Consider the following 14,750-nt stretch of genomic DNA (forward strand, 5'->3'; position numbering starts at 1 on the left):
GTTCATAATGCAGAATCGCAGAGCCCTTGCAATTAATTCACAGCTTTACTTAAATTACCCACCTTTATCTAAACTCCTCACAGATGGCCTGGAGCATAACAAAAGCATCCTAATTTAAATAGCTGTTTTTAAATAAACCCTGACAGGACTTTGCTGAGGAGGTATGGCACAGTGTTAGCAAGTCTGAATAAATGGTGTTGGGTTTTTATGAAAACAAATTGGATTAATCTCAACAATTAGTCATAGGAAAATGCATTTGCATTTATATTAAAAGAATACATAGCGTGCCCAATGAGAACATTGTTCTAAACACAGACATACAGTCTCTGGTGCCTGTTGAATTAAAATGCTTCAGAAATATTTCAGCCTGCAGGTAACCAAACAAGCCGGGGGATGATGTAAAAACGAGCAAACTGATTTTGGCATTTGCAGTCAGTGGGACGCTGGCTGGATGCGTGTTCCCGCTTCTCAGAATTCCCACCCTGGCTCTCCCTTGCCTCACTGCCTGTGCAGACGTGGGCTTCGTAAATGATTGCAGTGCAAACCTGTGGTTTAGCTCAGAAGGAAGCCCCGTTAGGGTTTACAGTTGCTTTTAAACCCAAAGGGATGTCCTCTGATCGTGGCCTTTCCAGCCCGTCACATCATTACAGGGGAAGAGCCTCTTTTAACCAGAGGCAGATGGCAAACAGAACCCCAGACTGCCTAGTCTGCAGGTGAGCACGCCATTTATTTCTGGTGGCTCTACAACACGACCTATGTCTGCCACAGAAATAAATGGAAAGAAAAAAACAACAAAGCAAAACTGGAGAAAATGGAAAAAAAATTAAAGATATTATTTTCGAGTTTTTGTAGACAGCCCGCCCTTAAGTTTTGAACGGAAATAATTTAGTATGCACATTTGAGATTTGCACCAGCCCTTTTTCTTCATGTTGGACCTAAGTTGTATGTTGGATACCCTGCATGGCAGAGGGCTGGCGGCCTGCTGCGCCGTGCGCTGCTGGCTGAAGGAGTGGATGAGCAAAGGTGTTTTATAGACAACAGGCAGCAGAGATCGCCTGTCTGGGCTTGCTTTCACTCACAGGGACTAAACTGCTTCTTATTTCTTCACTGCTGTTTTCTTTCTAGGGCATCGGGAACTGTTTATACAGCAATCGACATCGCCACGGGGCAAGAGGTAAGTGTCAACAGCTCTGCTGGGACAGCAGATTTTGTAGGAGTTCAGTGGTTTCCCCTCTGGTGCGAGCTGTGGATGCGGCTTTCGAGTCGCCAGTAGATCTTTACTGCAAAGGCTGTTCCTCTGAAGCACAGACTAGTGTCAGCCTGCAAAATAAATCTTCTGCTAAGACTGTTCCTCCTAAGCACAGACTAGTGTCAGCCTGCAAAATACATCTTCTGCTGTCTTCGGCTTTTCAGTGACAGCTCTTTAAGGGCACTATGGTTCTGTGCCTCCGTAACTGACCACTTAACTGTGGCCATCCACTTTCCAGCAACCATTACACTGAGGTGTTGATTAGTGCCTGAAAAGGTGCCTGCGAATTCCTGGGGGGAGGTCCTGGTCCCCCTGGAATCAGTAGGAGCCTCGGTGCTCTCTGTGCTTGGGTTGATGCTTCACCCATAGCTTTTTAAGGCCAATTGTAAGAGAATTATTTTTTTACTTACTCTGTCTTCAGAACAGGTTGGTGCTCTCCACAGTATTGTTGGTCCCAGCCTGCTACCATGTTACATCATCCCTGAATGGGTATTTTAGTGGAGAGAAATCTGTAAAGAAAACCCAGCAAGCTTTTGGGCCTGATAAAAACTATATAATTTTTATTGTCAGTGTGAATGTATTGGTTTAGAAATTGTTACATTTCTGTTCCCCAGCACGCATGAAGCTGTGCTATTACAGAGAATGTTGGTTTATGTATACAATTTCAATCTGTACACCGACAGCACAAAATCTGCCTGTAAACCGGGTCATAGATCCGTTAGCAATACAAATTGTAAAATCTAAAGATCTTTCATAATGAGAGGCCTCGGGAGAACCTTAGGGGTGGTCACAGATTCCTCTATTGCTGTGAGGAATAAATAGCTTCATTACATCACTTAATTTCGAACAGACTTTGCCCTTATTAACTACCAGAAAGAATGCAAGAAGGGAAGCAGTATCTTTCAGAGAGGGACACGCTAGCTCTGTCTTAATTACTGAATATATTTATGCATCAACTAGCTGATGGAGGCTGCTGTCATTCAGTCCCAATTTATCTTAATCACAGGTTCAAACAGTAATACTATTTAGCATTTTTTCTATCGTGTGTTTCATCTTCAAAGTATAATGTAAGACCTAATTAAGAAGAGATCATGTTTAGGATGCAGTTTTGTGTTTTAGTCATACTGAAGCTGGTTGACACACAGACTGACAAATGAGAAGACGTATGTCAAGAGCAAAGATCTCTCCTAAGCAATACAGTCGTGTTTAGGTCCGGTGTCAGTGACAGCCCATTACAGCCCCTGAACTGGTCGCAGTGAAGTGGGGGCCACGGGGGTGAGAAACAAATCATGAAGGAAAGCGGTGTTAACTCTGACAGTCCCTGTAGGGACTGATTTAAAGTGGCATCTTAAGGTTCATTTCCTTTTCCAAGCCAGTGTTTTTGAATATTTACAAACCCTGCCTGAAAATCTGGCTAGAAAACCAGGAATGAGAGCGGAGGGGTGGTCTCTTCCGTGCCCTGTCAAGAGCAGGGCGAGGCAGAGGGAGAGGCTGGCCAAATTGGCGTACGGAGGGAAGAAGAGGCAGACTTTAAATAGCCACAGGGCCACATCTCCGCACAAGGTGCGTGTCGGGTAGCAGGGCTCTTCTGGGACCGCTGGGGACGGTGTATTTGTAGGAGTCCCTGGCTGGAGCTGAGCTGGATGGCAGGGAGGGAAGTGGGGCTGAGCCCAGAGGGACGGTGCTGGCAGAAGCGGGCTCAGCAAGGAGGCCAGGACGAAAAGCTCAAGTGGAGCCCGTGGCTGCCTGGGGGAAGATGGGACTGGGCAGAGGAGCCAGGATGAGGCAGAGGCAGGATGGCTGCAATGGTTCAGGGCAAAAGTGATCATATTCGTAATAGACAGACAAGGTGGTGTCGTAGAGAATGCCGTTGCTCTTTGGGGCTACAGCTTAACATTTCTGATTTACCATTTCTGGCTGTCAGCAAATACAGCTGCGTCTTACTTGTAGTTTCTCATCCACCTGCAGTGCTGCACTTTATAACTGCTCTTAGATAGAGGTCTACAAGGGATCTAAAAGCCCTAAGTCCTGCTTATGACCCTGGGTGTATCCATAAAATACCATAGAATGGATTATTTTTTTAAACCCAGAAAATAATTACAAATCTAAACTGTGTTAAAGAATGTTATTTAGAGTTGCAAAATCAAAATTCAAGAAGTTAGGAAGTGCTAGGATTGGGGCTTTTTTTGTGTAACCTTAATGTTCCTTTTAGTACCACATTTTATACATAGTATACCTATGTGTTTTCTTTCAGTTATGCAATCAAGTCAAGAATAACAGCAGTTACTGAAATAATGATCAAAAATTATATAATTGCTAAAGTATTACCAGCTGGTTTTATATATTTTCACAGTAACAAAATCACTTCCTGCTTGCAAAACATGCATGAATAGTAACAGTGGTGATAAACTAAGGCCATTTGAGAAGAATGTAGGTCCAGAGAGTGTTGTTAGAGATTTGTGGTTGATAGTTTAAAGACCATTTTCACAGATTTTACAAGGAAAAATGTGTATGGCCATGTGTCCTGTAACTAGCACCGAAGCCAGCAGAGAAATAGGGTTTTGTAATGTAAGTTACTGAGCTCTTATGTCTAATAACAAGACAGTTTGGCACAGCTCTGCTACGTCATTCCAAAAACACTCACTCCATGTTCATTCTGATCTTGTGCAACAGACTACTCAAGTTAATGGTTTTCAATATCATTTTAGGTGGCCATAAAGCAAATGAACCTTCAACAACAGCCCAAAAAGGAACTAATTATTAATGAAATCCTGGTCATGAGGGAAAATAAGAACCCCAATATCGTTAACTACTTGGACAGGTAAGTAGTTCTGCTATTATCATGTAAATGTTCATTTACGTACTGCAAGCCAAAGATTAAAAAAACCTGTGGTCACTGGCAGAAAGTTGACCTCTTTATTATTTATCTACTCATACACAATGTATGGGAGGAGATTGCATTTGTCTGCATTAATCTTTTCTAGCATATGTAGTTTGAAGACTGTTCACAAAAACCTGGATCAGCCATATCTTACTAAAGCAACAGCCTGTACGTTCACTGCCTCCATGTTGTTTTGTTGTTTGGGGTTTTTTTTTTCTGTGCCTTATGATAAGTGCTGATAAATCATCACAGAAATTATTTCCCTTGGGCTGCTCCCACTATTTTCCATTGCTGTGGATGCCAGGAAGACTAGGTTCTTGTTTCCAGGAACACGTCATTTGCCAGTTTTTAAATTGTTTTTCCTGTTTCTGAATGTATTTTATGTAAGGTTTTCCGAACTGTTGACCAATTTCTGTCCTCAGTGGTACACACCCTCCTACCATGAACAACTATGAAAGTTGTGTTGCCTTGTTTCTGGAGTTAATCATGGAATTTATGTGTTAAGATGATGAACCAGATGATGTGATATGTCCTGGTTCAAGATTTATCTTTGCTGTTACTAAACTGCATTTTTCACTTGCCTGCCATCTAAGACATCTAATTTTTCACGTACTTGCCTTTCTTACTTAGGCTGCACAGATTCTGACTACTGTATAGCTTAGAAGGAATGTCTATGCATTTTATTCTTTCTTCATTTAAAAGCGACCTGGAAACAAAACCCAACTGTAGTCTTTTTCAGAAGGTGATTTAGCTATGCACATTCATCTCAATGCCATTGTTTTCTTCTTTCAGCTACCTAGTCGGTGATGAACTTTGGGTGGTTATGGAATACTTGGCTGGAGGCTCTTTAACCGATGTTGTTACAGAGACATGTATGGATGAAGGACAGATAGCAGCTGTCTGTAGGGAGGTAAGGGATCCCGCGTGTGCTTCCGATTACTTGGACAGGATGGTACTTTTGAACAGGTGGTAAGACCATGAGTGATTTCCTGTTCAGAGCTTTGTTTCTGTGTTGCTTTTATAATATGGAGAAGAAAGAGCATCTTAAGTGAACTGCCTGCCAGTATCACTGCACTTACTATACTCTGTTATTATCATCTTATATACTGTTATTGTACTATCTCTTTTTTGTTTTTTTTTTTAGTTTTACTATTCTCAACTTTGCCTCTTTAAACATTTGCCTGGAGCATGTCTGTACTGCATTTCTTGCCTGTAAAAGCAAACATGCTGGTGGCAGAATTTTAAAATAACAGCAAAGAAAAACAGAGACTCATTTATCACAGTCCTCAGCTTAAAAGGATAGCATTCCACCCAAAATGGTGTTTGCGTCTGAAAAATGACTAACATGCTATTTCCAAATCTGCTGTAGAGCCTAACAATAAAATCTTTGTCATGCAACCTCCCACCCCAAAGTGATCCACTTCATACCGAAGGAAGGGACTTTTTCTTTTTTGGCAAACAATAGTTTGTCATATGGATGGAGATAGCACATTCGTTGCAGCAGTCATTCTGTCTGTGCTTTCAGGGGATAGTCTGTAACAATAATTGACATTTCTCTTTCAAAAGCTAATATGCCTGCATTTAGGAAGTTATTACTCTAATAGTGTTGAAGCAGTAAGCTATTCCTCTTGACAGCACAATATTCTGCCATTACTCACAATTCATCTAGAAATTAAATCTTTCAGAGCCATTTCCTTTCTTGTGTGATGAAATCAGGTCATTAATTTTTACCCTGATGTTTCTTTTTTATTTATCAGTGCCTGCAAGCGCTGGATTTCCTTCATTCAAACCAAGTGATTCACAGAGACATCAAAAGCGACAATATTCTTCTCGGAATGGATGGATCTGTCAAACTGAGTGGGTATTCTTGGTCAGGCGCAGTGTTCCCAGGATGTGGTGTGGGGCTGCTTTTGACTGACTGCCAGTGACCCAAAAGTGATGCCTGTGGTAGTGCACTGACCACTGCTGCAAGCTGAGAGCATAATTCCAACATGCATAGAGGTATAGAAAGGAAAAAGGTGTAAAGAGTGGCTTTGGTTTTGTGTATGTCCCTTCCAGAGGGAGGGAGTTACAATCTAAAGCTTCAAGTGAATAAAAGCCACTGCATGAAACGTGAAGGTTTTTTTAAGTGGCCAATTCAATATTTCCTTGGCTACAGCACCGAGTAAACAGAGCATGGCCGCTTTTCCAGGTAGATTCAACAGCGCATTCTCAGGCATATAGTGGGGATTTCTTTTGGTTGGTTTCATAATTCAAGCTGGCTTTAACAATACTTGTTTTTCTCCTCAGCTGATTTTGGCTTCTGTGCTCAGATCACCCCTGAGCAGAGTAAACGGAGCACAATGGTCGGGACTCCTTACTGGATGGCACCAGAAGTTGTGACAAGAAAAGCGTACGGCCCCAAGGTGGACATCTGGTCACTTGGCATCATGGCAATAGAAATGGTGGAAGGAGAACCTCCTTACCTTAATGAAAATCCTCTCAGGGTAAGGTGCAAATAAAGTAAGATACCCTTGTCTTTCTAATCTGTCCCATGGATAAGGAACATGTGGACGAGGCATTGTGGGACATGGTTTAGTGGGCATGGTGGTGTTAGTTGATGGTTGGACTTGATGGTCTTACAGGTCTTTTCCAACCGTAGTGATTCTGTGATGTTTTGTCTCCCATGAGACAAAATCCCAGTCACATCAGCTTGAACTAGTTCCACCAAGGCCCACTTCTGAAAATGTCACTGGAGCATATCAGCATAAGCTGTAGCTTTGGTTACGTCAATGGGAGAACCTCAAAAGAGAAGTAATATGTAGCCTGTTCAGAAACATGCAAGTTTTGCCTTCAACGATGCTTGAAATTTCTCTTGTGGTTTTTGAACTCTCTTTGAGCTGTATCTCTGACAAGAATTTTTTAGTGGCAAGTTTCTCCAGTTGGGGAATTTTTATGAACAGCACTTCAACTGTATCTGCAGGCAGAGGAGTCTTTTCAAACTCAGATCGGTGTCTATTGCTTACCTGAGCCTTTCAGGAAGTGTCACTGGTTGTAGTTACACCATAATTATTACCAAATACATTTCTAAAAGCATGTTTTAGCACAGATACTTGCAGTCAACTAATGTATTTTTAATGTTTTGAAGTTTTCAGTTTTATCCTAATCCCTTAAAATGAAATGGCCAGTTCTTATACCAGATCAGCATGTAATAGTGGAGGAATGTATAGCAAGATAAAACCTCATGACTAATAGCTGAAACAAAGTTAAATGCTGCACAGTTAATTCCTGATAGGATGCAGGAATGTATGAGGAAATTAATTCTGACCTATGTGTATAAGTACATAATTCTAGCCTTAACAAAAATTAAAACAGATCATGACCTTTAGCTTTTCTCGTAGCAGTAAGGCTGCGCTCCCTCTGGTCTGTGGCACCCAGCCTGTGTACTGCAGACTGAAAGAAGAAACAACAGAATGGTCAGGAAATACCCCCAGCCATGCTACTTAAGAAAGGAATCCAATGATTACACACATTTCAGTCTTCCACTCTTTTTGAAAAAAGGCTCCTGAGTTGTCTTGGAAGAGCTTCAAGGCATCTTCAGGTGTCTGAGTAAAATTGCAGTAGATTAAAATCAGGTATCTGAAGTTGGTACTATCTGTATTAGCTTCCTGGACTCTTCTACAGAGGTTGTTGCCCCTGAGCTAGGAACAGAGAACAGCTTGTGATGGACCGCCTGAAGTTCCTCGTTATCAACCCCAACAGGGACAGGATCTATCTGCTGTTGTATGTGGAATCAGAGATGGCAGTGAGAGATCTCAACTGCATCCAAACAGGAGAGCTTATAAACAAGACCTGTTTTTACAGCAGAGTTTTTTAGCTGATGGCACACCGTAGTTCTTGGGGCTAATAGTCACATTTAGACCACATTCAGGGAATTCTGCAAAGCCTGGAAACAAAAGGATGCTCTTTCATCTTTATGAATGATTGTTTTAATAATGGAAGGCACGCAGGAGCTTCAGTTACTGACACTAATTTAAATAAATTATAAGGGCATTAGAGGATCATTAATCATAGGTTTAACAGCAGTCTTAATGTAGATGCATTTGTTGTTTTCTGCATGTAGAGCAAATGCATCCCATGTTGCTCAGGTTCTTTCCAGCCTATGCAGAACTCACACGAATGAACCATTTTCCAGCCATGAGTGTCCTGGATATTTCTGTGATGGTATTTGTTTTCTCTCACTGTGATTTCCTTCCGTCAGGCATATGCCTAGGGCCTGAGGGACAAACATTGGTGGGATAAATATCCTTTGAAATGCAGGTTGGACCTCCCCAGTTTCAGTTTAAAAAAAACCCAACAACCCAAACCCTAAGCATTTATGTTTGCTTTTTCATTTATTAACCACAGTGCATCAATTTTCCTCAAAACTGTAGCATATTTTCCAAGTACTATGGATCTTCTACAGTTTCAGGCTGTATATTGTTCTGTCATGTATCTGGGTGGCCTGGATAACTTTAGGACATTGTTTTCTCACACTGCAGCTAGAATTGTATGCCAAATCCTTTCTTGTTTCTTGGTATGTTAAACAAATTAATGAGCTGATTGCCCCTTTGCAGCTGCTGCGAACACTCACTTCCTTTGTACTGTACTTATTTTTCTTTGCCGGCTGTATCGTAGGAAACCAAAAGGTACATGATAAGAAGGTACTTCAGCTTCCCATAGACCTTTTTCTGTAGTCGTAGAAGTATTTAGAAGGTGCAGTACCTCGCTAAAGATGACTCTTCCTCATGATTCATGTTCTGTGAAGAAAGGAGCAGCAACTAAGAGAGCTCCATTTGTCCTGGCACTCCCGTTTCACAGTCAGGTGAATGTAGCTGGAATAGAATTTCCAAGGTTGACATCGGTGCTGTATTCCTTTACTGCAGGAGAAGTAACATCCCTCAGGTAGCACAATTTCAACATAGTGAGTACAGGCTCACCACTGTGTCCGGTGGCTGAGGTCAGCTGCAGATGGACAGCGTAAGACTGATTTTGTGACATTTATGTTGTAGGAAAAGTAAAGAAACTTCCTTTTATTGCTTTTACTCTAGGACAGTTCGTTTGCCTTTTTAGGCTTGGAAATTTTCCTCTGTATTTAAGAGGATAATAACAAAGTCAATTTGGTCATGGTCTATTTAAATGCCAGTAGTGCAGAGCTGTTATTATCATGGCAGACATTTTTATGGAAGACTCCTAGGCCTATTTCTATTATTATTACTGTCTATTTTAGACATATTCTGCAAGTTTAAGTTTGAATAGTTCCAAATGTTTGTCTTATGTTTCTAAATAACATCTTGCAAAAGCAAAACGAACTCATCTCTCTAGCTTCTCAGCATGTTAGACCGTGGTTAACACTGGATAACGCTCACCCTATGTTTTGCAAAATTACGTTGTAATTCTTTGGCCTGAGGAATATCAGCAAGACTTGCTAAGCTGCATGAGCACTGTCAGCTGCATGGAAGCGAGTGTCCTTGGCTTTGCTTAAGAAACTTAAGCTTAGCTTAGACTAGGTGCTATTGAGGAGGAGAAAGGCTGGAATTTTCAAGTGTTTGGATAGGCCTGAGTGCACAGAATGGCTGCGTTCAGATGAGCGGCTGGACGTTTGTGCCCATCATGGAAGGGAATCCACAGAGGACTCAACCCTTAACACAGACAAACACTCCCAATTCTCAGGTAACACTTTGCTTTGGGTTTTAAGTTGTTCCAGCTCTTCTTTCTGTGAAGATGACCCTGAAAACATGAAACCAGTGTCATAGAGCTAATGTTATCTTTCCTAAAAAAACCCCAAACTTTTCTAAAACAGTGGTTTTGAGATGAATTACCCCCCAGTTCTCACTGGGAAGCTTGCCTGAAACATGAAGATTATAGTTTAAAGGCAACATAGTCTAATCTGCTTCTTGTCCATTTTTGCTGAAATACTTAGTGAACATATTTCTTCTATAGTCCAAGCCACTTTCTTCATGTCACCAAGCTGGAGCTTTCAGTAACCCAACTGCCAAAGCCTCTCATTTCTTCCCTGGCAATTTCTGAGATGGGGACATCATTAATATATTTACTTATCAAAATTAGCACAGGGTTACCATAGGGATGGAATTACTCATTTTTCTGATTAGACTATTAAAAGTTTTTCTTTTACCACATAAATGAAGCTGATCTGGAATTTGCAGACTGCTGAAGGACATAGTTGCAGGTGGCTCCTGTCTGCCCAATTACGCATTTTCTTCATAATATATTTGTGCATGCAAGTTATGTGTCTGTGTTGAAAATAAGGTTCCAAATATTTCTGTTTCTTTATCCAAGGAATAAGCTGATGCATTTACTTTTTTTTTATCCTGTTACCGTTTTTATCAAGAACAGAGCAGAAAACTTGACTACCTTTTGTTTTATGGAAGCTGTACTTTATGGACCAGTGAGCACTGCAGAGATGCATTTTATGTAATAATCCTTTGAAATAATATAAATAGACCAAATTCACTCTGTAAAATAGCCTGTAAAGCTAGCGTCAATACATGGAGAAGCAAAATGTGCTTTTGCTGATGTAGTTCATACTAACTAGGTCAGCCAATGAAATCAGCTGTCAAGGCAAGATCGTTTTGATGTTGGAATAGCTGTGGCTGCATCAGGTTGGCTTTTTTTTGTTGGTATAGAAAAATCATCTCTAACCCTCTGCCAGGGAAGAAACTGTCGCTGGAGGCTGGACCTTAAAAAATGGGGTCTGTATGAGCAGTTACAGATATGAAAGAAACAAGTGGAGTCTCGTGTTTCCTTTTTCTCTAGGCGCTGTATCTGATAGCTACGAACGGGACACCAGAGCTGCAGAACCCCGAGCGACTGTCCGCTGTGTTTCGCGACTTTCTGAACTGCTGCCTGGAGATGGACGTGGACAGGCGAGGGTCTGCCAAGGAACTTCTGCAGGTAAAATGCGTAGCAGCTGCAAGTGAGACAGCTGTGCTACGTAACGGTTTTCTCATCAGCTAAACTCGAAGGCGTCAGATGGACCCCCCTCATATTAGTCTCCAGTCTTGGTGCTTTTCAAAGGAAAAATAAGTAGAATCATAGAGTGTTTTGGGTTGGAAGAGACTTTTAAAGGTCATCTAATCCAATCCCCTGCAATGAGCAGGGACATCTTCAACTAGATCAGGTTGCTCAGAGCCCCGTCCAACCTGACCGGGAATGTTTCCAGGGATGAGGCATCTCCCACCTCTCTGGGCATTCCAGTGAAGTTCCAGACCACTGTTCCAGTGTTTCACCACCCTCATCATAAAAAATTTCTTCCTTAGATCTAGTCTGAATCTCCCCTCTTTTCGTTTAAAACCATTACCCCTTGACCTATCGCAACAGGCCCTGTTAAAAAGTCTGTCCCCATCTTTCTCATAGGCCCCCTTGAATTACTGAAAGGCCGCAATAAGGTCTGCCTGGAGCCTTCTCTTCTTCAGGCTGAACAACCCCAACTCTCGCAGCCTGTCCTCGTAGGAGAGGTGTTCCAGCCCTCGGATCATTTTTGTGGCCCTATTTTGTATTTTGGTAGTATATTCAGTTTTACATGGTGGCAAAATAACTGAAGTGGAATGATAGCAGGTACGGAGGCCTGAAGTGGTGTGGGTGACTACCGTATTCAGAGATACGACCAGGGAGGAACCCAAGGAAATCAGTCACAGCCAAGCGGTCAGAAGTTTGGGTGTGGGAAGGAAGGGGCTGTGGGGTGCACCCTGGAGCATCAGAGGGGCCCTGGCTTGTCCATCCTGCCCCCCTCTTAGAGGTTTCTGCCACTGAGCCCCACTTCTAGATGTTTCTGCCACCGAAACAGGGACAGCTGAGCGGGACTTGTCACAGCTCCGTTAGCTGCCTGGCACAGTCGAGTAGATGAGAACAGCTACAAGTTTACTGCCAGGTTTTATGGCTGATAGGGAGTTGCAGCACGTGCCACCTGGCTGTCCCTGCTGTGAAGGTGCCAGCCAGCACAGGAGGGGCAGGGGATGGGTGGTAGACACGGCTCTCACTGCAACCCAGAGCTGAGTCCATCAGCGCTCTGTCACTTGGCTCCCTGCTCTTGTCTTGATGCTGAAAAACTGTACCTCAGCAGCCTTCAGAACAACACATGGGCCTAAATACTGCTGGGATAAACATTTCGTAGAGGTACTGGAGTTCCCTGAAGAATGGCTTACGCCCCTTATCTTTTTTGACAACTGAAATAGCCCATGTCTTTAGAAAACAGGAACCTAAGTAAGTATTTTGAGTTTCCTGAAAGGAACAAGGTCCTGGGACAGCAAGCAGGATTCCCAGAGTGCTGGCAGGGCAAAAATCCCAGCAAGCTGAAGACACCTTGATAAATGGATTAATAGGATTATGGGCCATGTTTGCCTGTGATGGCAAGGTACTGGATATGAAGATGCAGGTGCAGATGGCACCCTCAGTCCTATTTCTGCGTATTCTTGGTAACCAGAGGAATGCTGCTTGAGCCTGTGAGTAACTGAGTTTGGAAAGTAATGGTTCATTTCTTTTTTTCTTTTGGGCAGCATCCATTTTTAAAATTAGCCAAGCCTCTCTCCAGCCTGACTCCTCTGATCATTGCAGCAAAGGAAGCGATTAAGAACAGCAGCCGCTAGCGCTTCAGGCCGGCTTTCTCCTGTGCCAGCTCAGAGCAGGACTGAAAATAAAAACTTTATAAAACCTCAACTCTCGTGCTGCAGGATAGATGGATGGATGAACAAACCAACGGTCACAGTCATGGTGGTAGGAGGGAGAACCACCCAGTCCCTCAAGGAGCAAAAAGTTATCATTTGTCTTCTTCCTGCTTTCTGGCTCCTTAATTTATTTTTAAGATGAAACAGGGCTTAAAGACAGAGAGGTAATGACCGAAAATGCTTTGCTGCCTCAGCCATTTCCACAGTAAAGCAAATTCAGTTGGAAGATTCCCTTCCTTCTCACCCTGTGAATATGCTGTACATTCACTTTTAAATTGTCAGTTGTTTCTTAAGGACAGGAAGTCCCTTTTATGTTTTTTTTTGGTATGGTTTGGAAGTGGAGAAGGGTCTCCTTCATTCATAAACTCCAGACTGCACTGCCTTTTGAATACAGCCCACTCGCTGGTATTTGCCCAGTCATGGTACTTCTAGATGAGGAAGAAAGTGAAATTGCATTTTCAACCAAAAAGGAACCAAGAGTGGGGCAGACAAAACATCCTGTTGAGATACAGGCTTTCAACTGTGAATATATAGTGTTTCGGTTCTTGACAATTTGATTTGTATAACTAATTGTAATCTGTTTGCCTGAATGAGAGTCTTACTAAAATGAAAAAGAAAGATCAGTCAGCGTGCTCAGAACGGGCTCGTCTGATGCAAGGCTGTAAGAGAAATGTGAGGCGAGAGCGGGCCCAGCCTTGCCTGGTGCTGAGCCCCAGCAGACCCCTTGCAGAGCACACAGCAGCCTCAGCATCCGCAGACCTAGGCTGGAAGAAGGCACTTATAGCTGCAAGCAGCAGCAGACAGGCACTGGGTGCTTGCCTCTTCCTGGGACCGGACTAATCATCCGTATCAGAGCCAAACTGGCAGTGGGCTGCTCCCGAGGTGAATCGTAGCCATGCTGTGAAATGCGCAGACTGGTGGGATTAGCCATCTTGAGTCTGTGCAGGAGTAGAGAAGGGCAAAACAGAGCTGAGTGGTGGTGTCACTTCTGAGGACGCCTCCTCTCCTGGTCATCTTGTAGCTCCCAGGAAAGGTTAGTAGCATCTGCACCGCTCTCGGCAGAGGGGGAGGGAGCCAGGCTGCTCCACAGGCTTCTGTGCAGGTGAGTGTCCTTTAGGCACGTGAGTTCTGCCATGGAAACTGAGGCCGACGCGAGTGAGCAACGACTTCCGCAGTTTAGATCTGCGTGAGCCAGTGCAGCAGACAGCTCTGGAAGAAAGTGCATTAAAACCTGGAGTTCTGCACTGAGCGAGAGCAAACGTGTGAAATGCAGAGCGGATTGCAGAAATACTTAGAGGCATCAAGCCAGCTTGCTTTCTGCTGTCCTGTGTACAGCAAGCACTGCTGAATGCAGCTCTGAAAAGCTGGGAGAGAGGGGATCCTGGATGTGATTGAGGATTGTGCTTGACTAGTCACCTGATTTGTAAGGGAGCAGAATAGTTGAAGTATGCAATTTGTGTTTTATTTATTCATTTCTGAAAGAAAGACGCGAGGCTTCACTCAGAAAATGCATTTGCATGGAGTATTTGTTGCTGTATTTTAGTGGTACAACTAATCAAAGACCTTCAAAACAGCAATTGAAGCAACACCCACCCGGTGAGCAAAGAGAAAAAAAAAAATAGTAAACCAGCTTTCTGCTGTAGATCTTCATGTTTAGGCCTGGTCCTGCAAAGGACTGAGTAGCCTTTGAGGTACTAACCACCTTCATGTTTTGCCAGTACGAATGAAGGGTGCTTGGGCTGTTTTTGAATTAGGCCATTAACTTGTTTGGCTTTGGCTTCTTACTTAGTTACAGTCTTTGTGTTGCAACTGTCATCAATACTGCCAACTAACCTACCCTCGCTCGCTCTGTCCGTCCCTGTGTCTTTGGCTGAGGCAACAGACGGAGGCAATGCTCAGAGCTACCACAGCTAAGTAC

At 43.0% G+C, this 14,750-nt stretch overlaps 1 protein-coding gene across 2 annotated transcripts in view; it reads left to right on the plus strand.

The window, feature by feature from the left end:
* PAK3 (p21 (RAC1) activated kinase 3) overlaps positions 1 to 12,913 on the plus strand; it is a 76,237-nt gene extending 63,324 nt beyond the window's left edge. For both annotated transcript variants that reach the window (XM_059824215.1, XM_059824216.1), the window contains 7 exons: positions 1,126 to 1,174; positions 3,958 to 4,070; positions 4,923 to 5,040; positions 5,888 to 5,987; positions 6,420 to 6,616; positions 10,926 to 11,063; positions 12,665 to 12,913. In XM_059824215.1, the coding sequence (XP_059680198.1) occupies positions 1,126 to 1,174; positions 3,958 to 4,070; positions 4,923 to 5,040; positions 5,888 to 5,987; positions 6,420 to 6,616; positions 10,926 to 11,063; positions 12,665 to 12,754 (805 nt within the window). In that variant the 3' untranslated portion in view covers positions 12,755 to 12,913. The remainder of the gene's footprint in view (positions 1 to 1,125; positions 1,175 to 3,957; positions 4,071 to 4,922; positions 5,041 to 5,887; positions 5,988 to 6,419; positions 6,617 to 10,925; positions 11,064 to 12,664) is intronic.
* Positions 12,914 to 14,750: the final 1,837 nt, after the last annotated feature.

The sequence above is a fragment of the Gavia stellata genome, chromosome 14, assembly GCF_030936135.1.
Source record: "Gavia stellata isolate bGavSte3 chromosome 14, bGavSte3.hap2, whole genome shotgun sequence".
NCBI classification, from domain to species: domain Eukaryota; kingdom Metazoa; phylum Chordata; class Aves; order Gaviiformes; family Gaviidae; genus Gavia; species Gavia stellata.